The sequence below is a fragment of the Carcharodon carcharias genome, chromosome 23, assembly GCF_017639515.1.
Source record: "Carcharodon carcharias isolate sCarCar2 chromosome 23, sCarCar2.pri, whole genome shotgun sequence".
Taxonomy (NCBI): domain Eukaryota; kingdom Metazoa; phylum Chordata; class Chondrichthyes; order Lamniformes; family Lamnidae; genus Carcharodon; species Carcharodon carcharias.
Window position 1 is genome coordinate 33215010 of NC_054489.1, and position 23501 is coordinate 33238510.

General features: G+C 42.0%; 1 protein-coding gene across 1 annotated transcript in view; it reads left to right on the top strand.

The window, feature by feature from the left end:
- znf652 (zinc finger protein 652) overlaps positions 1-23501 on the top strand; it is a 108175-nt gene that overhangs the window by 67604 nt on the left and 17070 nt on the right. Inside the window, 1 exon segment of the mRNA XM_041217594.1 lies at positions 9716-9863. Coding sequence (XP_041073528.1) covers positions 9716-9863 — 148 coding nt within the window.

The following is a 23501-nucleotide window of genomic DNA, read 5'->3' on the forward strand; positions in this document are numbered from 1 at the left end:
GAACATATTAAATACGAGCATACGAAATCGAAGTGGCGTAGGCCATTCGCCCCTCAAGCCTGCTCCATCTTTCAATAAGATTATGGCTGATCTGTTTGTTATTCAAGTTCTACTTTCCCATCTACCCTCGATAACCTTTGATTCCCTTGCTTAACAAGAATCTAGCTACCTCGGTTTTAAAAATATTCAGTGACTCCACTTCCACTGCCCCTGAGGCAGAGACTTCCAAAGTCTCTCAACCCTCTGAGAGAAAAAAATTCTCTTAATCTCTGTCCTATAAGGGTGACCCCTAATTTTAAAACAGTGCCCCCTAGTTCTGCATGAGAAAACATCCTTTCCACATCCACCTTGTCAAGACCACTCAGGATCTTATATATTTAAATCAACTCATCCCTCACTCTTCTAACCTCCAGTGGAAACAAGCCGAGCCTTTCCAAACTATCCTCATAAATCAATCCACTCATTCCAGGTATCAATCCAGTAAACCCCCTCTGAACGGCCTCCAGCGCATTTACGTCCTCCTTTTAAATAAGGAGACCAAAACGGCACACGGTATTTGAGATGCAGTCTCATTGATGTCCTATAGAGCTAAAGCAAAGCATACTCACTTTTATGTTCAATTCCTCTCATAATAAAGGATAGCATTCCGTTAACCTTCTTGATTACATGCTGTACCTGCATACTAATTTTCTGTGCCTCATGCATGAGAACACCTAGATCCCCCTGCACCTCAGAATTCTGCGGTTATTCCTGCTTTTTTATTCTTCCTGCCAAAATGAACAACGTCACAGTTTCCAAGATTATACTCCATATGCCAGAATTTTGCCCACTCGCTCAACTTTTCTATATTTGTCTGCAAGCTCCAGTCTAGTGTGGACTGGTCAAATGTGTGAATTTTTGCTGCAGTAAATAGATGGGACTTTTGTTGCAGTTTTAATCCCTCATCAAGTCCAGTGTTCCTATGAACAGTGGCTATTTAGAATATTGTGACTCTTGGGAATCTTTTGGTTATCTTTAATTAATCTGCTGAGTTTTTTTTTGTAAAATTCAATCTTCTATATGACACATTCAGGGGAGCTGTTCTTTTCAGGAGATCAAGATGACAAATGATTAGTAAAACTGCCCATTGTCTCTGGGACCAGGGATTACTAAAAATGAGTTTGGATTGTTTCAGTCCAATTTCCAGTGGTTGCAGTACATTACCAAATCAGCACTGTGCAGGAAAGAGATTTAAATTGTAAATTTGGTACAAAGTATTTGGTGCTTTGCTCTGTATCAAGCTGTAATGTGTCCAATCTTTTTGATTGCTTTTTGCTGACTGGATCACAAAAATTGAAAAAATTATGGGAATGGAATTGACGCAGCAAGTTTACCACAAAAAACTAATTATTTAGGCAGCTAACATACCTAAATGTAGTTTTGTGACTCTAAGCTTGAATATTGCTTTTTTGAAAACAAAAAGCCCGATTCATCATTTTTACATGGTTTCATAGTGGGGTCAACATCTTAAATTGACTAAAACAGAAAGATGATTAAGATGATTACTCCTATTAAAAGTTAACCAGGAAAAGGAATGGAAATTCTCATACCTGTATATGCCAGGAAGGTTCCATATTCAATTCCTGGTATATGTTTAACCTCAGGTGGCAGCATGGATTTTGCAGTTGATTTCAACACACTGAGTTAGGTAGAAGAAAAACCCAGAGATGGATACGTGGGACACTGATTGAGCGCAGGATTGGTCTTAGCTCTGAGGGGCCTGCAGTAAAATTGCCTGCCAACACTTGCAGTTGGTGCTCATAAATGAAATAAAAGCAAAGTATTGCAGATGCTGGAAATCTGAAACAAAAACAAAAGTTGCTGGAAAAGCTCAGCAGGTCTGACAGCATCTGTGGAGAGGAAGACAGAGTTTTGAGTCCATTTGACTCTTCATCAGAATAAATGAATCTCAAAAATGAAATATTTGAGTGGGGTCAGAGGGGAACAGATACTCATTGAGCACCTGTCAGCTGTGACTCATTTAGTAGAATCACAGGGTTTTGTGTTCAAATCCATTTTAGGTCATCAGCACAAAAGTTAATAAATCTCGTCGGGACTTGGAAAAATTTATTAATTTTGCATCCAATCTCCACCCCTCCATCATTTTCATGTGGTCCATCTCTGACACTTCCCTTCCCTTCCTTGACCTCTCTGTCTCAATCTCTGGTGATAGACTGTCCACCAATATCCATTACAAGCCTACCGACTCCCACAGCTACCTCGACTACAGCTCCTCACACCCCGCTTCCTGTAAGGACTCCATCCCATTCTCTCAGTTCCTTCGCCTCCGTCACATCTGTTCTGATGATGCTACCTTCAAAAACAGTTCCTCTGTCATGTCCTCCTTCTTCCTTAACCGAGGTTTTCCACCCACGGTCATTGACAGGGCCCTCAACCGTGTCCGACCCATCTCCCGCACATCCGCCCTCACGCCTTCTCCTCCCTCCCAGAAACATGATAGGGTCCCCCTTGTCCTCACTTATCACCCCACCAGCCTCTGCATTCAAAGGATCATCCTCCACCATTTCCACCAACTCCAGCATGATGCCACCACCAAACACATCTTCCCTTCACCCCCCCCCCCGGCGGCATTCCATAGGGATTGTTCCCTCCGGGACACCCTGGTCCACTCCTCCATCACTCCCTACTCCTTAACCCCCACCTATGGCACCTCCCCATGCCCACGCAAAAGATGCAACACCTGCCCCTTCACTTCCTCTCTCCTCACCGTCCAAGGGCCCAAACACTCCTTTCAAGTGAAGCAGCATTTCACTTGCATTTCCCCCAACTTAGTCTACTGCATTCGTTGCTCCCAATGCGGTCTCCTCTACATTGGAGAGACCAAACGTAAACTGGGTGACCGCTTTGCAGAACACCTGCAGTCTGTCCGTAAGAATGACCCAAACCTCCCTGTCGCTTGCCATTTTAACACTCCACCCTGCTCTCTTGCCACATGTCGGTCCTTGGCTTGCTGCATTGTTCCAGTGAAGTCCAACACAAACTGGAGGAACAGCACCTCATTTTCCGACTGGGAACTTTACAACCTTCCGGACTGAATATTGAATTCAACAACTTTAGATCTTGAACTCCCTCCTCCATCCCCACCCCCTTTCTGTTTCTTCCCCCTTCCTTCTGTTTTTTCCAATAATTTATATAGATTTTTCTTTTCCCAGCTATTTCCATTATTTTTAAATCTTTTATGCCCCCCCACCCCCACGAGCTGTACCTTGAGTGCCCTACCATCCATTCTTAATTAGCACATTCGATTAGATAATATCACCACCTTCAACACCTCTGTGTTCTTTTGTCTGTGACATCTTTTGATTATCTGCTCCTATCACTGCTTGCTTGTCCCTACAACCACACCACCTCCCTCCACTTCTTCCCCACCAACCCCCCCCCCCCCCCCAACCTTAAACCAGCTTATATTTCACCCCTCTCCTTGGATTCACCCAGTTCTATTGAAGGGTCATGAGGACTCGAAACGTCAACTCTTTTCTTCTCCGCTGATGCTGCCAGACCTGCTGAGTTTTTCCAGGTAATTTTGTTTTTGTTTAACACAAAAGTTAAGTCTGCCATTCTAATGCAGTACCAAGGGAGTGTTGCACTGTTGGAGGTATCATCTTTCAGATGAGGTGTCAAAGCAAGGCTCCATCTGCCTGTTAGGGTTGATGTAAACTATCCCATAGTGCTATTTCAAAGAGGGAGTTATCACAAGTGTCCTGACCAATATTTACCCCTAATCACCATCACAAAAACAGATTTTCTGCTCATTATCACATTGCTGTTTGTGGTAGATTACTGTGTGCAAATTGGCTGCTGTGTTTGCTATGTTACAACAGTGACTAAAAGTGATTCATGGGCTGTAAAAGAGTTTGAGATATCTGGCAGTCATGAAAATTGTGACATAAATGCAATGCTTTCCTTTTTCTTTGAGGGTCAGGGTGATCTGAATTTTTGGATGCACTGAGACTGGTTAAATATAGTGCAACTCTCAAAGTAAAATTCAGAAATAATGTTGACTGAAATTTGAGATTTAGGGAAATTTGAATTAATCACAGCCAGTCAGCATGGACTTCAAAGGGCAGGTAGTGCTTGATGAAGGTACGTTTGAAAGAAATTCAGGCAATAGATAAGTACTCGTTTGGCAGTATAGAACTTGAGTACTGCTGAAAAAAGACATTTTGTCAAAGCTTTTCATCTTGCCAATCAGGAATACATTCAGAAATGTATACAAGAGTACGTTGGTACAAAGGAATACATTGGTATTCTTGCAAATATCTTGAGTGCAAGATGAAAATCTTCTACAAAATGCCTTTTTTCAGATATTTAAGTAATAGATAAAAGGAATCTAATGTAGTTTATATATGTGGCACAGTAATGTTTAGTTTTCTGAACCAGTCATTTAGCGTCATGAGTTAACGTTTCAAAGATTGTGATCTTAAATCTTGCTATTGCATTTTGAGAATTCAAATTTAATTTAAAATAAAGATCTAGAAATACAGAGCTGGTGCCAGTAAAATTGACCATGAAGTTGCCTGATGATTATTTAAAAACCCACCCAGTTAACTCATGTCATTCAAGGGAGAAAATCTGCAAGTACGGTGGATAATGATTGTGTTACTGGACTAGTATTCCAGAGGGCAGGACTAATGATTCAAAGAATCTTGAACTCAGTTAGTGCCCCATGCATCCAATTCTGACCATGAACACTCTCCTCCATCTTCACCCTTATTTAAAATTTTATTTATTTACTTATTTTTATTCATTCATTAATTGATTTATCCCTTTTTAAAATCCTTTTTTTATCCCCCTTCCCCCACTGCACCCAAAAAGGCCATCTGTCACTTGTTCAATGATGTTCTTTCACAAGAGTGCTGACCCTTGTTCTGCTATTCCCCCTCTCGCCGACGGCCCCCCTCGCCCCCTCTCGCCGACGGCCCCCCTCTCGCCGACGGCCCCCTCGCCGACGGCCCCCTCTCGCCGACGCCCTCTCTCGCCCCCTCTCGCCGACGCCCTCTCTCGCCCCCTCTCGCCGACGCCCTCTGCTTTGCTGTGGGCGAGGGCTCAGAAGAAGGAGGGAGCAAAAGGAGTTGCAATTGAGAGAGTCTGACAGGGAAGTGGCAAGTAGGAGAGAGTTGGTGAGAAAGAGTGAATCTCTGGGAGCCAGAGGAATTTGGGGGACTGGGAGTAGCCACTCCAAATGGCACCAGTCGGGTCACACATGCTCCATCAGCCCCAGTGTAAACGCCACTAAAGCGAAGTTCCGTTTGCTAAGTGTGCTTACAGTCTCCGCAACACTAAAGCAAAATAACACTGATGAGGCAACTTAAAATGGGAACTTAAAGTAACTAGCAACAGTTTACATATTGTCTTCCTCACGATAAGAACTACAGTTTTTTTTAAGAGATGTAAAATTCATATCTAAACAAACGTAATTAAGGCCATTGATTTACAATTTTTGAAAATGTGGACCGTTATATTATTTGAATCTAAATGTACTGTTAAAATGCCCATAAACTTTAAAAAAAAATTAAAAATTAATTTTTATTACAACCAGCATAAATCAGTATCCTCAGATTTACCTTGTATAGCAAAAGACAGTGAGATTGTCAATGTGTTAAGAAAATTGTAAGCGTGAAATTTAATTTCATGAGATATAAGTTTTACTGATTCATTGATTTTTAAAAAAAATTTTTGAATCCATGTGCTAAATATCCTTTGTACCACCTATTGATGTGTTTTTGTAGGTTTTTGGAACGACTTGAATCAAGCGCTAGAAGATACTTTCACAGTACTTTAAATTGCCTAATCCTAACATTTTGCTGACTTTTAATTTGTCCAATCAAAAGGTTGAAATGACCAGAAAAAAATGTCGCCCCAGCAGTTTAGCAATAGCACACTTAGATCTGATCCCATCCAAGCTAAAAGAATGAAATCCTATCTGTTTTCCATGTCTCAACCGTAACTGAAATGAGTTTGGGTGCTCTAAAACTGGTTCTCACAATGTGGACCAACACCACAAAATTGACGATTTGGCTCAACTTTGAAATTACGCACACATAAACATTACAAATGCGGGACTTTACAAGACTGTTAGGTTTTAGAATGCCTCTTAATTTAAGGTGAAACAGAATGTTTTGGAATGGGGGATGGTGAGATCATTCTAAACTGCCCAGAGACAGACCCATGTGATATGGGTGTCATGGGGTGGGAGGCACACAAGAAATCAAGTGCCAGCTTTCACACCTTGACACTAAAGAGAGAAAGCTGTTTTTTTCTGAACACATACTCAAGAGACTTGGAGAGAGAAGCACTGCTGGGTGAAGAAACAGGCAAGCTACTGCTCAGAGCAGGATGCTTATAGTCAATTTTCTGTTCAGAAAGTAGATAGGACAGACAGGATGCAAGCAAAATACTGTGAATGCTGGAAATCTGAAATAAAAACAGTAAATACTAGAAAAACTCAGTATGTCTGGCAGCATCTGTGGAAAGAGAAACAGGTACGGACTCGAAACGTTAATTTTATTTCTCTTTCCACAGATGCTGCCAGACCTAGTGAGTTTTTCCAGCATTTTCTGTTTAGAACAGACAGGATTTTGGCAATTTAAGAACTAAGGAGTCGCCAGTGTGGACCTTGCAGCTGGAAGTCAATTTGAGGATACCAAGAAAACTTGAGTGACACGATTTTCAAATGACACTGGAAGACTCACCCTGGTGAGGTAGGGAGAAGGGAGCCTGCTGCAAAAGCCAGGAGGAGTTTGGACTTGAATCTACAAGGTCAAATACCTGCTGAGAGCATAATGTAATTGTACAAATGGGTAGGGAAGTATTTTTGAATGTGTAAATTAGTTAATGGAGAGGTACCTTTTCTGTAATTTGGTATATCATTGCCTTTTAAGCAATGTTTACTCTGTTGATTTTCATTTGTTGCAGTAACAGCCTTAAAACGTAAACTCCTGTCATGCGATTCTTTCTGTTAGTCGCTGGGAAATTCATATCTCTTTTTAAAAGTTATCTGTTTCTACGCGTTTCACAGCACAGGACATCAGGATGGAGGACTGAGAAATGTTAAAATTACAGAAAGATCCCAAATTAGATGAAAAACTAGGTTACCTATTTTTGTTGGTAATGGCTGAGGAAAGAGCATTGGCCAGAACACCAGAAGAGCTTCCTGCTATTCTTCAGTAATATTATAGGTTCTCTAATGACCACAGAATAGACAGACAAACCCTTGATCATGCATCTTTCAACAATGCAGGTTCTCTTAGGATTTCAGTGGAGTATCAGGCTAGGTGATGTGTTCACAGAATTATAAGCACAGATAAAAGTAAATACATCTTTATAGAATAGCTGTTTTAGTTTTAAATAACTGCATAATTTTCAAGAGAAATTTTTAAATACTGTTATTTTGCAAATTATTACTCTGGATTAGTCTTCACAGCAGAATAGAATATCACAATATGAAGATAAATTTAAATTTTGGCAAGTAAATAACAACAACAATATTGTTTTTGAATGTGGGAAGCTGCCATATTAATTTCCATTTTGACCAAAATGAACTGTATACTTTTAAACTGTTAAATGGATCTCTAAAACTTGTATACTTAAATTTTCTCATTCATGCACTTAAAATGTGATAGAACATTTTGCCTTGTTTACAGTACCACTGCATTTACTACAAATTTCCTGTAGATGGCACAGGAATCCAACTTACAGTATTAAGTTGCAGACTTTAATGTGAAATACCTCCCTTTGCATGTGGTTTCACACATTTGTGCTTAGTTATATTCTCATGTAAGGAAATGATACTTTATAAAATGTTTATATGTCTTTTCTGAATAATGAAAAACCTGATGTGGATGTCAGTTTCCATTAGTAAATGGTGTGTGTATATGCTGCAGTCAGAAGATAGTGAGCATGCACTCACACTGGTGAATTGTGATGTTCACCCATTTTGTTCATGATGAGCTTTTGGTACCTGCTGTCCCTGTTTCAGTTGTCCAATGGCTGACTAGTGACTGTCCTCCTGGCAGGGTCGAGTGGCTCCAAGATGACACGCCTGACGATGGGAAGTTCCGAACCAAGTCAATCCTGCACGGAAAACTTGGTAATTTGATACCTGAGCCAGACTAGTCCACAGAACTCTACGTTACTGCTTGGCTGACAAATGGGAAACTGTTGCTGAAGGCTGGGGTCCACTTGGCTCCAAATAACTGCTTCCTATTGAGTAGGGTGACCAAAGCTGGGCTAGCAGCAGGAAACTTACCTGTGATATGCAGTTTTAGATGGTTTAACTCCAGCAGTAGCTTTGGCCATACTTGGGGATCCTAAATCTTGGCAACCTGCACCTAAACTATCTAGAACTATGCAAGTGGGAAGTAGTTGTTCACTGCATATTGTTCAAATGGGTACTTTGCAGGTGGGTATCGACTTCTCAGTAGCTTGGTTTGGAGACTGAAATAAAGCATAGGGTTTCAATGTATGTCAGAGACCCAATTGATCAAAAACAAAGATATCAAATATGATTAGTGTGAACAGTGAATTCGGGTTTACACAGGACTCAAAATACATGTCATATGTTTATATGGATCTAGTACCTTTCTTGAATGATCCATGGAAATATATTCTCTATTGTATAACTTGGTCATTAACCCATATTACTCATTTCGTGAAAATGAAAATTCACTTCAGACCATAGGAACAGAAATAGGTCATTCAATCCTTTGAGCCTGTTCTGCCATTCAATTAGATCATCTCCATTTACCCATCATCCACAGCTTTTTAAGAGGCGAGATCATCCCTCAATCTCCTAAATCCAAGGGAATACAAGCAATGTTTATACATCCTGACCTCATAATTTAATTCTTCTGCCCTGGTGTCACTCTGCATTGTTTCCCTTCCAAGGCCAAATATATCCATCATGAGGTGCAGTGTATGCTCAAAGCTGAACACAGTTCTGCAGATGGGGTTTGACCAAGGCCTTGTAAAACTGGTGCATAATTTCCTCCCCTTTGTATTCCAATTTCCTTGACGTAAGGTCCAAAATTCCATTTGCTTTAATAATTTTTGTACCTGTATACTAGCTTTTAGTGATTGTATTTGTTGCCTAGGTACTCAATTTGCTCAACAGTTCCTGGTCTCTCACCATTAAAGAAATATTCTGATTTGTCTTTCTTGGATCTAAAGTTGATGACCTCACATTTGCTTAGAAAGGACATTATTCCACTGAATGTCCAGAATTAAATTTGGTTGTATATTAAATATGTCAGGGGCAAAGTATAATCAGTTTATACTGTTGAGTTCTGGATTTTAAATGAGCTGTCTGAGAGTGGGAGTAGCAGCGAAGGGAATTATTTCTCTGCCTCTACTATTGGCTAGTTATAGGGTAACATTGAAAGCATTTCTTGCTTTGGGTCAAGTGCATATAAGTTATCACAGCCTATCACTTCTGTCTGGCTCAAAATATATTTGAGAAGTAGCTAAGCAACCTCAGTGGTCACTTGGATGAAGTGCCAGAGCGATGACAATGTCTGTGTTATGTATCCCAAGATGGGCTTTTTTTAAGGAAAGGAAGAGAGAAATGGTGTTCGATACAGAACATTCCAAGTGTTTCAGTTAACCAGACATGCCCTGTCCTAAGTAGAATTTCTAAAATGTTCCTGTTTTCCCCCAGTGTGTATCCTGTGGAAAATCTTTCAAGAAGCTGTGGTCTCTGCATGAGCACATCAAAGTTGTTCATGGCTTTGCTGAAAAGAAATTCTCCTGTGAGATTTGTGAGAAGAAATTCTACACAATGGCTCATGTTCGAAAACACATGGTCGGTGAGTTGAAAATATGATTATATTACCTTTTGATTGAGGAAGAGTAGCGTGCTTCTTAATATCCCTAAATCAAGAAAGAGGATGAACATCTCTTTATGATCTTATCATAAAGAAGTAATTTAAAAAGAAAAATATGAGTTCCGAAATCTGGAGACCCTGTGTATTATTGCGCATGGTCATATGTAACAGCTATTCACAATCATGATAATTACAGATGAAAAAGATAATTTGATCACCATATCTGTTCATCCATCAAGACTATTTGGTGACTACCTAGGACAAGAGGAATCCCAGCCATTTCCCATTTTTTTCAAAGGTCCCATAATTGCTAAATCCACCATGGTCAACATCTTGCGTGGGGTTGGGTGGGGGGGTCACCCACAGATCCAAAGTGTCTCTATAATCAGACATATCAACACTAGTGAAGAGCAAGGCAAAGGGTGGGTGCTCTGCAGTAAGTAGCTCACCTGGTAATCCTTCAACGCCCATCCATTGTCTGTAATACGCTAGTCAGGAGTGAAAGGGAATGCTCACCATTAACTTGGATGAGTGTAACCCCACCAACATTCAAGAAATTCAGTGCCATCTAGAACAGAGCGGAACTCAGTATCCAGACCTTCCATCGCTGATGCACTGTGTCTGTAGTATGTACAGTTACAAGATGCACTGTGGCAATAGAGTTATTATAGGGTTATAGTCCAGAAGGAGGCCATTCGGCCTGTTGTGTCTGCCAGCTCTGCTCAAGAGCACTCTGTTAGTGCCGCTCCCTCACCCTTTCCCTGTAGCCCTAAATTTTTTTCTCTTGAGGTTACTTGAGCAGCATCTCTCTCCCATAAAACATCATCAAATAGATCAAGAGCAGCAATTTTGTGGGAATATAAACACCTCCAAGTTCCTCAACCTTACTTGGAAATATATCACCTCCTTCATAGTTGCTGAGTCAATATTCTGAAATTCTCTAATACCTTTTTATGAGAGCAATACAAGGACTGCAGCAGTTAAGAAGTGTAACTAAGGATAGGCAATAAATGCAAACATTTTTTAAACATTGTACTTTCATTACTGCTTCTAACTGTTTCTGGAATGTATCCAGGGTTTTCCCATCTGCCACTCTGTCCAAAAGTCTATTGCACTTAGTGCTTGAAGAAAAAACTTCTTTATCTATTCTAAGGTTAGCTTTTATTAGTTGGAACCCTTGTCCTCTTCCTGTAAACCCACAATCTAATTTAAAGTAATATTCCAGGTTTACCTTTTTCATACTGTTTAATATTTGATGAACATCTTCCTTGTGTGTCACTGACCAGAACTGATGCAGGACTCAAGGTGTAATCTGATTAGAGCACAATACGTTTTGAACAAGACTGTTTAGCTATGTTGTTCGATATTCTTTTGACTTATTAATTGCTACTTTGGGTTAATGGGGAATGTTTAACGTAGAGTAAGTTAAGACTCCTAAGTCTCTTTCCACATCATTCTTACCTATTTCAATACTACTTATTTGGTACACATATTGCTTATTTATCTATCTTATACAGGAAGTCCTATTTAATGTTGCCCCTTACTACGTTGTTTTGCTTTAATGTCGGTCATTTAATGGGGCCTGTTTTCTTGTTTAGCGCCACGAGTTTCGTTTTAAAGTCGTTTCGTGCTGGTCGGACATAGGGCCATGTGACCTGATTGGTGCCATTTTGGAATGGCCCCTGCTGCTTCCTGACTTTTTCTTGCTGCCGATCCTTTAGCTCGTGGCCTCTGCCACTCCCTAGCCCACCCTCTTGCTGCTGACCCTCTAGCTCATGGCCTCTGCTGCATCCTAACCCATCTTCTCACAGCCAACCCTTTGGCTCGCAGCTCCTGCTGCTCTCTAACCCACTTTCTCACTTTCAACCCTTTGGCTCGCAGCCTCTGCCACTTCCTAACCCACCCTCTCACTGCTGAACTTCTGATTTGAGGTTTCTGCCACTCCCTAACCCACCTTCTCAATGCCAATCCTCTGACTTGAGACCTCTCCTGCTCCCTAATCTACCCTCTCACTGCCAACCCTCCAACTTGCAGCCTCTGCCGCTCCCTAACCCACCCTCTCGCTGCCAACCCTCCAGTTCATGACTTACCTGCTGCAAGAGGAAGCTGTTCCTCCTGCCTCTCGCTTCTCATCTTACGAGCTGTCACTCACACTGAGGGTTCAGGAGAGGGAAGTAGGGAGCAGGAGATTTGGCAAGAGGGAGGGCCAGGGAGCAGCAGAGGCCACAGTTCAGAGGGCCAGCAGTGAGAAGGTGGGTTAGGGAGCAGGAAAGGGCGCGAACTGGATAATTGGCAGAAACCGGGTGGGTTAGGGTTGGAGAGGGCAACTGAAGGGTTGTCAGTGAGAGGGAGGGCCAGGGAGTGGCAGAGGCGAAGCAGATGGTCACAGCAAGAAAGAGGGTCAGGGAGCAGGAGATTTGGGAAGCAGGATCGGCAGTGAGTGGGAGGTAAGTGGAGAGTTAGCATATTTCTTTTATAGTTTTTATTTTATTTTATTTTGTAAGTTATTTCATTTACCAATATAGGAATTTAGCAATGTAAAGTATTTCAACTTACAGACTATAATGAGTTTTTTTTTCTGATGCGAAAGGTCCCACAGAACCGAACCACAGCTTCTATATTGGTTTAAATGGGGAAATCTGATTCGCTTAAAGTTGTTTCACTTAAAATTATTTCACTTAAAGTCACACTTTCAGGAACGTAACTGCAACTTAAGTGAGGACTTACTGTACACAGTATTTTGCATTTATCTATATTAAATTTTGTTGGCACTAAAACTTATTTTGTCCAGCTCATTCTCATTTTTGAGCTGCTTCCTCTGATTTTCTGCCCTCAGCAGTTTAGTATCATCAGCAATTTGACAGCCTCGAGTTTTGGTGACTAGGTCATTTTTTTAGGAAATAGTGATAGTTTAAGTAAGTTATATTGGTATTTGTGGGTGTTAGGAATGAGTTTAGCTTTAATGTTTAAGTTTGATTTGTATTTCTGCATCTGTGTGTTAAGAAAAGGTCAAATTGAGTTTTAGTTTCACTTTAAAAGGTGCCTGCATTTCTAATGAGAGTTTACAACTGTAAGAGAAGTTAAGCAAACACAAGAGTAGAAAAACTGCCTAGCAACAAGGGTCCAGAGAGGCAGGTCCCTCCCACAGACACAGAAGAAACTGGAACCAGCAGTTTTTGAGTTCAGTTTTGAAGACAGCTGCCAGGCAGAAGCAGCCTAGAAGGCTCAGATAGCCAGTTCCAAGCTAAAGTTGGTTGAAAGTAGCTGCCAGGAAGAGACTGGAGCAAAGCGGACAGATAGCTAATCCCAAGCTAAAGAAGAAAGTCCCCGAGAATCCAGGGGAGTGGAACAGGAGAAAGTCCCAAGCAGATCTTCTAGTCAAAGGAAAGACAGGAACCTGGAAAACAGCCTAAGTGAAGTTAAGAGTGACGGGCAGAGAAAGGCTCCAAGTTTCAAGCTTAAAGCTCCAAGCTGCAGGAAGCAGAGTCATAGTGATATAAAGATTTGTGGGAAGTCAGAATGTCCAAAGAGGCAACTTAAGGTCTGTAACTCTTTGCTATGGACATGTGAAGCAGCAGTTTACTGTTGACAGCTGAGTCGATGAGAGAATTTGCATGGAAGAAAGCTTGAATGCATGTGGTGACCCAGGGGAGAGAAACATCGGAAGGAGCGTTCAAAACCCTGGAGGTGAACCCTTGCGGAAGGCATCTGAGAGAACCCCAGTTTGGAAGAAGATTCCAAGGCGAGTTCTTGGAAATTGGAGATTGGAAACCCTTGTGTGAAAGACGGAGTTCATTGAGACTGGTTAGCTCACGGTGTAACAAGCACCTGGGGAGAGTTGGGGAGAGTTGATGAGAGATCCATAGCATCTATCTGGGGTGACATGTCACTTGGTTTCAGAGTGTGGTGTGTCTGACCACAGATTGTCAATTGGTTTACATGGATTGTACTTACTGTGAACATTAGAATATAAGATAGCTTTTGAAACTTGTGTTATCCTTACAATCTGCATATATCTGTATAGGTATAGTTGTGAGTGAAGGAATATTATAATGTAGTTCATCTTTTCTTGTTTAATAAATATTTTATGCTTTTGTTAAAAGTTCATTAGCTGACTCAGTGACTCTGTTCAGTCACCCCTCTCCGCATATCTAAACAAACAAATAAAAGTTAGGATCTATCAAGCTGGGTTTCACCCTGGTATCAGGCTTGTCCATGGTCACATCAGCTGGGGATCATAACAATTGACACAACGAGAAAAAACAGTGTCCCCAATACTGAGCGTGGGGCGCTCTGCTCAGCACTCTACTCCCCAATCCCAACATGTTGCTTGCTACCATTGAACCAGTTTCTCAGCTATTCCCAGGATTTGCTGAATCTCCATGTTCTGAGCTTAAGTTAAAGCCTATCATGAGGGAATTGGTTAAAAGCGTTTTGTAAATCTAGGTACGCTATGTTATAGGGCTTTTCACAGTCTACTTGGGATGCTGCTTCCTCAGATAACATGATCTGTTTTGTAATGGTGTTGCTATACAAGTTGAGAGCCTAAAGCTCAGGAATACCTTTTAATCTCACATGTTCTGTGTCTGTCACACTGGCCTTTTTCACTTGTTGAATCAAAAGATTGCTTGATCATTTTGAGGATTTAAGGCCTAGAAATTATGGATGCACTTTCACATTCAAATAAAGAAAATTCACATTAATTTTAAGGTCCAAATATTTGTGTAATGACTATGCTACCACCCTTTCTATCTGTTTAGTTATAGCATTAATCTGATATACATAACAAGATCAATTTCCAAAGATATAAGTAATTCTAATAATTTAGCTAAATTTGCATCACTCTCCATTCTTCATTTTTCAACCTTCACACCTAATGGGAAGATAATATACCTGAGGGTAAAAACAAATTGTAACTTTGCAGGTGGGTGTTGCCACACATGATTTCCATCTCCTGCAGTACAGGGCTGCCATGAACCTGCACCATTATGTTAGCTCATTTTCTCCCAGCTATTTGCTCGTTAAGCAGGTCTCTTGTTGTGAACATCAGTGACTGATCTATGCTCCATAGCAACACTTCTTAATTTTCCCTGTGTGGGAGATCCCTGCAAATATTGAGTCTTTTTCAAAATCATAGAAAAGGACAAAGTGCAGTTTGTGATCCAATGTCCTCCAGTAATTATGGTCTAAATTGAAGTGGAACTTGCATAATGCCAGTGAATTAAGTATACTAAGTGCAGGATTCCCACTTCCAGCTTTCAAAACTACAGACAGCAAATTCATGATCACTTCATTGCAGATTTTGATAATGGACCAATCTGAAGTTCAAGGCACTGAATTGTAAGGAACTGGGGATTTGCAAAGAGAAGTGTTGCCACATACCTGCTTGAGCCTGTCCTGAGGCACTGAGAACTATTTCTTATGTATAACACATTATAGGAGATAGAAACCTCCCAGTGTTGAATGGAGCCCTTCAAACACTCTTGAGTATCCAATTCCTGCTAACTCTCTTTTTTCCTAATTGTTCAAGGCGTGATTTGTATTTGTTTCCCTGCTTTCTCCTGCTCAGTACTGCTTTGTGTCTCATTCTGTGCTAACACTTGCTCTCTCTCGCTCTCTCTCTCTCACTCTCTCTCATGCTCCAGGAATCCATGGGCCTTAATCTCCCTCTTCTCCACGAGTCCAGCTGCCACTGATGCCTTCCTAGCACTGCTGGATTGGCTGGCAGCTCCAGAGGACAGGACATCTATACCAATGAGGGGCAGAGGTTCCACTAACCCTCATTAATGAGCCCCGCAGCGATTTATGGCTCCACACCGAGATTGTTTCCTTGGGTTGGGTGGGGGGGGTTGGGTGGGGGTAGGGGGGGGGTGCGGTGGCGTATCATCGAGTTCCACCACCACTCCCCGCACACACTCCCGCCCCCCCCATATTATTCTTATTCTGTCCTGCATCTCAGTTGGCTGTAATCATAGTAGAATGGTTTCCTCCTGTGTTGTATCATTCTATCAAGTCTGTGCTGGTTCTTTAGAAAATTAGTCCAATTGAATGTTGCTGAAAAGAGAGACATGTTGCAGAAGCTTTTTGGGGGTGGGGGGGGGGGCTTGGCCTAAATGGCCAAGTGGTTATGGTACTGGGCTTGTAACCCCAAGATCAAGAGTTCAAATCTCACAATGGCAAACTATGAAACAATGTAACTTCATCTGAAACAGATGGAAACAGGTTTACTCAAAAAGAGTATCAAGAGTTCAAATCTCACAATGGCAAACTATGAAACAATGTAACTTCATCTGAAACAGATGGAAACAGGTTTACTCAAAAGAGTATCAAGAGCTCAAATCTCACAATGGTAAACTATGAAACAATGTAACTTCATCAAGAGTTCAAATCTCACAATGGCAAAACTATCAAGAGTTCAAATCTCAAAAAAAGGCTAGGCCTAAATAGCCAAGTGGTTATGGTACTGGGTTTGTAACCCCAAGATCAAGAGTTCAAATCTCACAATGGCAAACTATGAAACAATGTAACTTCATCTGAAACAGATGGAAACGGGTTTGTACTCGAAAGAGTTGCAGAAGCTTTTAAGACTATAAGACATAGGAGCAGAAATTAGGCCATTCGGCCCATTGAGTCTGCTCCGCCATTCAATCATAACTGATAAATTTCTCAACCCCATTCTCCCGCCTTCTCCCCGTCGCCTTTGATCCCGTCACCAATCAAGAACCTATCTATCTCGGTCTTAAATACACTTAATGACCTAGCCTCCACAGCCTTCTGTGGCAATGAATTCCATAGATTCACCACTCTGGCTAAAGAAGTTTCTCCTCATCTCTGTTCTAAAAGGTGTTCCCTTTACTCTGAGGCTGTGCCCTCGGGTCCTAGTCTCTCCTACTAATGGAAACATCTTCCCCCCCGTCCACTCCATCCAGGCCTTTCAGCATTCTATAAGTTTCAATCAGATTCCCCCTCATCCTTTTAAACTCCATCGAATATAGACCCAGAGTCCTCAAACATTCCTCATTTGTTAAGTCTTTCATTCCTGGGATCATTCACGAGAACCTCCACTGGAACCTCTCCAGGGCCAGCACATCCTTCCTGAGATACAGGGCCCAAAATTGCTCACAATATTATAAATGTGGTCTGACCAGAGCCTTATAAAGCCTCAGCAGCACATCTCTGTTTTTATATTCTAGTTCTCTCGAAATATTTGCCTTCCTAACTACCGACTCAACCTGCAAGTTAACCTTAAGAGAATCCTGGACTAGTACTCCCAAGTCCCTTTGCATTCCAGATTTCTGAATTCTCTCCCCATTTAGAAAATAGTCTTCTTCCTACCAAAGTGCATGACCTCACACTTGCCCACGTTGTATTCCATCTGCCACTTCTTTGCCCATTCTCCTAACCTGTCCAATTCCTTCTGCAGCCTCCCTGCCTCCTCAATACTACCTGTCCCTCCACCTATCTTTGTATCATCTGCAAACTTAACCAGGATGCCCTCAGTTCCTTCATCTAGATTATTAATGTATAAAGTGAAAAGTTGTGGTCCCAACACTGACCCCTGCGGAACTCCACTAGTCACCGGCCGCCATCCTGTGAAGGACCCCCTTATCCCCACTCTCTGCCTCCTGCCAGACAGCCAATCTTCTAACCATGCTAGTACCTTGCCTCTAACACTATGGGCTCTTATCTTACTGAGCAGCCACCTGTGCGGCACCTTGTCGAAGGCCTTCTGGAAGTCCAAGTAGATAACATCCATTGGCTCTCCTTCGTCCAACCTACTCGTTGCCTCCTCAAAGAATTCTAACAGATTTATCAGGCATGACCTCCCCTTGATGAAACCAAGCAGACTTTGCCCTATTTTACCATACACTTCCAAGTATTCTGAAATCTCATCCTTAATAATGGACTCCAAAATCTTACCAACGACCAAGGTCAGGCTAATCGGCCTGTAATTTCCTGTCTTTTGCCTCACTCTCTTCTTAAACATGGGGGTTACATTAGCGATTTTCCAGTCCTCTGGGACCCTTCCTGACTCCAGTGATTCCTGAAAGATCACCACTAACACCTCCATTATCTCTTCGGCTATCTTCTTCAAAACTCTGGGGTGTAATCCACCTGGTCCAGGTGATTTATCCACCTTCAGACCTTTCAGTTTTCCTAGCACCTTCTCCTTAGTAATGGCCACCATACTCACCTCTGCCCCCCGACTCTCTTGAATTTTGGGGATGTTACTCGTGTCTTCCACCGTGAAGACTGATGCAAAGTACTATTCAGTTCCTCCACCATTTCTTTGTTCCTCACTACTACTACTCCAGCATCATTTTCCAGCGGCCCAATGTCTACTTGTGCCTCTCTCTTACCCTTTATATATCTAAACAAAAATTCTTGCAATCTTCTTTTATTACTGGCTAGTTTACCCTCATATTTAATCTTCTCCCTCCTTATTTCTTTTATAGTTGTCCTATGTTGGTCTTTATAGGCTTCCCAATCCCCAGGTTTCCCACTGCTCTTCGCCGCATTGTATGCTTTCTCTTTAGCTTTTATGCTGTCCCTGACTTCCCTTGTCAGCCATGGTTGCCTCGTCCTCTCTTTAGTATGCTTCTTCCTAGGGATGAATTTTTGCAGTGTCTCCCAAATTACTCCCAGAAACTCCTGCCATTGCTGTTCCACTGGCTTTCCTGCTTGTCTCATCTCCCAGTCAATTCTGGCCAGCTCCTCCCTCATGCCTCTGTAGTTGCCCTTATTCAACTGTAATACCGTTACATCTGATTCCAGCTTTTTCCTCTCAAATTGCAGGGTAAATTCTATCATATTATGGTCACTTCCTCCTAAGGGTTTCTTCACCTTATCAAATCTGCCTCATTACACATCACTAAATCTAGAATTGCCTGTTCACTAGTGGGCTCCACCACAAGCTGCTCCAAAAAGCCATCTCGTAGACATTCCACAAATTCCTTTTCTTGGGATCCACTACCAGCCTGATTTTCCCAGTCTACCTGTATATTGAAATCAGCCATGATCACTATAACTTTGCCTTTCTTACACGTCTTTTCTATCTCTTGGTGTATCTTGTGCCCTACATCCTGTCTACTGTTCGGAGGCCTGTACGTAAGTCCCATTATGGTTTATTTACCTTTGTGGTTCCTCAACTCTACCCACACAGATTCTACATCATCAGACCCTACGTCGTTTCTTGCTAACGATTTAATTTCATTTCTTACATACAAAGCAACCCCACCACCTCTGCCAACCTGCCTATCTTTTCGATAGGATGTATATCATTGGATATTTAGCTCCCAGTCCTGATCCCCTTGCAGCCATGTCTCCGTGGTGCCCACCACATCATACCTGCCAATTTCAATCTGCGCTACGAGCTCATTTACCTTATTTCGTATACTGCGTGCATTCAGTTACAACACTTTCAGTCTTGTATTTCCTGTCCCCTTTCTCATTGTCGTCCCTTTATCTGATGTGCTTGAGTTAGATTCCCAGCCCTTTCCAAACGCCCTGTCCTATTTTGTGTTCTGGAGACTTTAATAACCTCTCCTGGGCTCTCCTTTCTTTTCAGTTTTTTCATAATTTTCCATGAAGTTGAATCCACCGCCCCACATGCTAACCTACTGCTTTGTTTACCATTAGTCACACTTCTTGGAGTTTTACCCTTCTCCCGCACTTTTTAGTTTAAAGTCCTGTTGACCACCCTATTTACCCTTTTCGCAAGAACATTGATCCCAGATCGGTTCAGGTGGAGACCGTCCCAACGGTACGGATCCCTCCTGTTCCAATACTGATGCCAGTACCCCACGAAATGGAACCCCTCTTTCCCGCACCACTCCTTTAGCCACGTGTTTACTTCCCTTATTCTCACGTCCCTATGCCAATTTGCACATGGCTCGGGTAATAATCCAGAGATTATAACCCTTGAGGACCTTTTCTTTAATTTAGTTCCTAGTTCCAGATAATCCCCAAACAGGTCCTTTTCCTAGTCTTACCTATGTTATTTGTCCCAACATGGACCACAACAACTGGATCCTCCCCCTCTCCAATATCCTTTAAAGCCGGTCAGAGATGTCCCTCACCCTGACACCAGGCAGGCAACATACCATGCAGGACTCTCGATCCTGCTGCTTTTCATCTTGCACTCATCAGGACAAACACAATGACAAATTTCAAATGACCACCACATTTTATACTACAAGAGAAAAGAGTGCAGATTTGGTTGGCAAGTCGACTCTGATTGGCTGAGGTGTTGACATGGGGAAGGCAAGAAGGAACTATAGGCTCCCCAAGTTCCCAAGTAATTCAGAAAAGACACCAGGCTTGAATATATTTCTTTTGTTTGCAGAGAACAGGCCCCTGCATATGAGCATATGTTGCTTATAGCAAGCATAGATGTTATAAGCTCGACTGATTATCTTAAACTGGTTATTAGTGTGGCTATTAGCTTGGTCCATATTAATCACAGATAATGTGGGCAAGATTATCATTAAGTACATTTTCATTTTTGAGCAACTTTTAGTTGCAATGGGCCACCTATGGTATTTGTGGTGACCTTCTTTTGAGGCAGTATTTGGAGCAATGTTGTTTAGTTGGCATCAATGCCACCCAATTGGTTTATTTCAAAATTTCCTGTAATCTTGGTCTATTTTATGGATAAATGTCTATAACTTCAGTATGTTAGCTCAGGCCTTTCCTCATGTGACCTCCAGTTCTTTTGCCAATCACCTCTGGTTGTTCGCCTTTTCAACCATTGGAAACAGTTTATCTTTATTTACTCTGATACTGTATCTCCTTTGGTACTGACCCATATAACCTACTGTTCAGAGGCCTGTACGTAACTCCCATTATGGTTTTTTACCTTTGCGGTTCCTCAACTCTACCCACACAGATTCTACATCATCTGACCCTACGTCGTTTCTTGCTCTCAATTTAATTTAATTTCTTACTAACAAAGCAACCCCACCACCTCTGCCAACCTGCCTATCTTTTCAATAGGATGTATATCATTGGATATTTAGCTCCCAGTCCTGATGCCCTTGCAGCCATGTCTATGATGCCCACCACATCATACCTGCCTGTTTCAATCTGTGCCACAAGCTCATTTACCTTATTTAGTATACTGCGTGCATTCAGATACAACACCTGCAGTCCTGTTTCTCATTGTCCCCTTTCACATTGTCGTCCCTTTATCTGATGTGCTTGAAGTTAGATTTCTAGCCCTTTCCAAACGCTCTGTCCTATTTTGTGTTCTGGAGACTTTAATAGCCTCTCCTGGGCTCTCCTTCCTTTTCAGTTTTTTCATAATTTTCCATGAAGTTGAATCCACCCACATGCTAACCTGCTGCTTTGTTTCCCATTAGACATGCTTCTTGGAGTTTTACCCTTCCCTTCCCCCCCATTTTCTAGTTTAAAGTCCTGTTGACCACCCTATTTACCCTTTTCGCTAGAACATTGGTCCCAGATCGGTTCAGGTGGAGACCGTCCCAATGGTACAGATCCCTCCTGTTCCAATACTGATGCCAGTGCCCCACGAAATGGAACCCCTCTTTCCCGCACCACTCCTTTAGCTACGTGTTTACTTCCCTTATTCTCACGTCCCTATGCCAATTTGCATGTGGCTTGGATAATAATCCAGAGATTATAACCCTTGAGGTCCTTTAATTTAGTTCCTAGTTCCAGATAATCCCCAAACAGGTCCTTTTTCCTAGTCTTACCTATGTTATTTGTCCCAACATGGACCACAACAACTGGATCCTCCCCCTCTCCAATATACTTTCAAGCCGGTCAGAGATGTCCCTCACCCTGACACCAGTAAGGCAACGTACCACGCAGGACTCTCGATCCTGCTGCTTTTCATCTTGCACTCATCAGGACAAACACAATGACAAATTTCAAATGACCACCACATTTTATTCTACAAGAGAAAAGAGTGCAGATTTGGTTGGCAAGTCGACTCTGATTGGCTGAGGTGTTGCCATGGGGAAGGCAAGAAGGAACTATAGGCTCCCCAAGTTCCCAAGTAATTCAGAAAAGACACCAGGCTTAAATATATTTCTTTTGTTTGCAGAGAACAGGCCCCTGCATATGAGCATATGTTGCTTATAGCAAGCATAGATGTTATAAGCTCGACTGATTATCTTAAACTGGTTATTAGTGTGGCTATTAGCTTGGTCCATATTAATCATAGATAATGTGGGCAAGGTTATCATTAAGTATATTTTCATTTTTGAGCAACTTTTAGTTGCAATGGGCCACCTATGGTATTTGTGGTGACCTTCTTTTGAGGCAGTATTTGGAGCAATGTTGTTTAGTTGGCATCAATGCCACCCAATTGGTTTATTTCAAAATTTCCTGTAATCTTGGTCTATTTTATGGATAAATGTCTTTAACTTCAGTATGTTAGCTCAGGCCTTTCCTCATGTGACCTCCAGTTCTTTTGCCAATCACCTCTGGTTATTGACCCTTTCAACCATTGGAAACAGTTTATCTTTATTTACTCTGATACTGTATCTCCTTTGGTACTGACCCATATAAACTACTGTTCAGAGGCCTGTAGATAACTCCCATTATGGTTCTTTTACCTTTGCGGTTCCTCAACTCTACCCACATAGATTCTGCATCATCTGACCCTACGTCGTTTCTTGCTCTCGATTTAGTTTCATTTTTTACTAACAAAGCAACCCCACCACCTCTGCCAACCTGCCTATCTTTTCAATAGGATGTATATCCTTGGATATTTAGCTCCCAGTCCTGATGCCCTTGCAGCCATGTCTCTGTGATGCCCACCACATCATACAGCCTGTTTCAATCTGCGCCACAAGCTCATTTACCTTATTTAGTATACTGCGTGCATTCAGATACAACACCTTCAGTCCTGTATTTCCTGTCCCCTTTCTCATTGTCATCCCTTTATCTGATGTGCTTGAAGTTAGATTTCCCAGCCCTTTCCAAACGCTCTGTCCTATTTTGTGTTCTGGAGACTTTAATAGCCTCTCCTGGGCTCTCCTTTCTTTTCAGTTTTTTCATAATTTTCCATGAAGTTGAATCCACCCACATGCTAACCTGCTGCTTTGTTTCCCATTAGACATGCTTCTTGGAGTTTTACCCTTCCCTTCCCCCCCATTTTCTAGTTTAAAGTCCTGTTGACCACCCTATTTACCCTTTTCGCTAGAACATTGGTCCCAGATCGGTTCAGGTGGAGACCGTCCCAACGGTACAGATCCTTCCTGTTTTAATTCTGATGCCAGTGCCCCACGAAATGGAACCCCTCTTTCCTGCACCACTCCTTTAGCCATGTGTTTACTTCCCTTATTCTCAGGTCCCTATGCCAATTTGCATGTGGCTTGGGTAATAATCCAGAGATTATAACCCTTGAGGACCTTTTCTTTAATTTAGTTCCTAGTTCCAGATAATCCCCAAACAGGTCCTTTTTCCTAGTCTTACCTATGTTATTTGTCCCAACATGGACCACAACAACTGGATCCTCCCCCTCTCCAATATCCTTTCAAGCCGGTCAGAGATGTCCCTCACCCTGACACCGGGCAGGCAACATACCATGCAAGACTCTCGATCCTGCTGCTTTTCATCTTGCACTCATCAGGACAAACACAATGACAAATT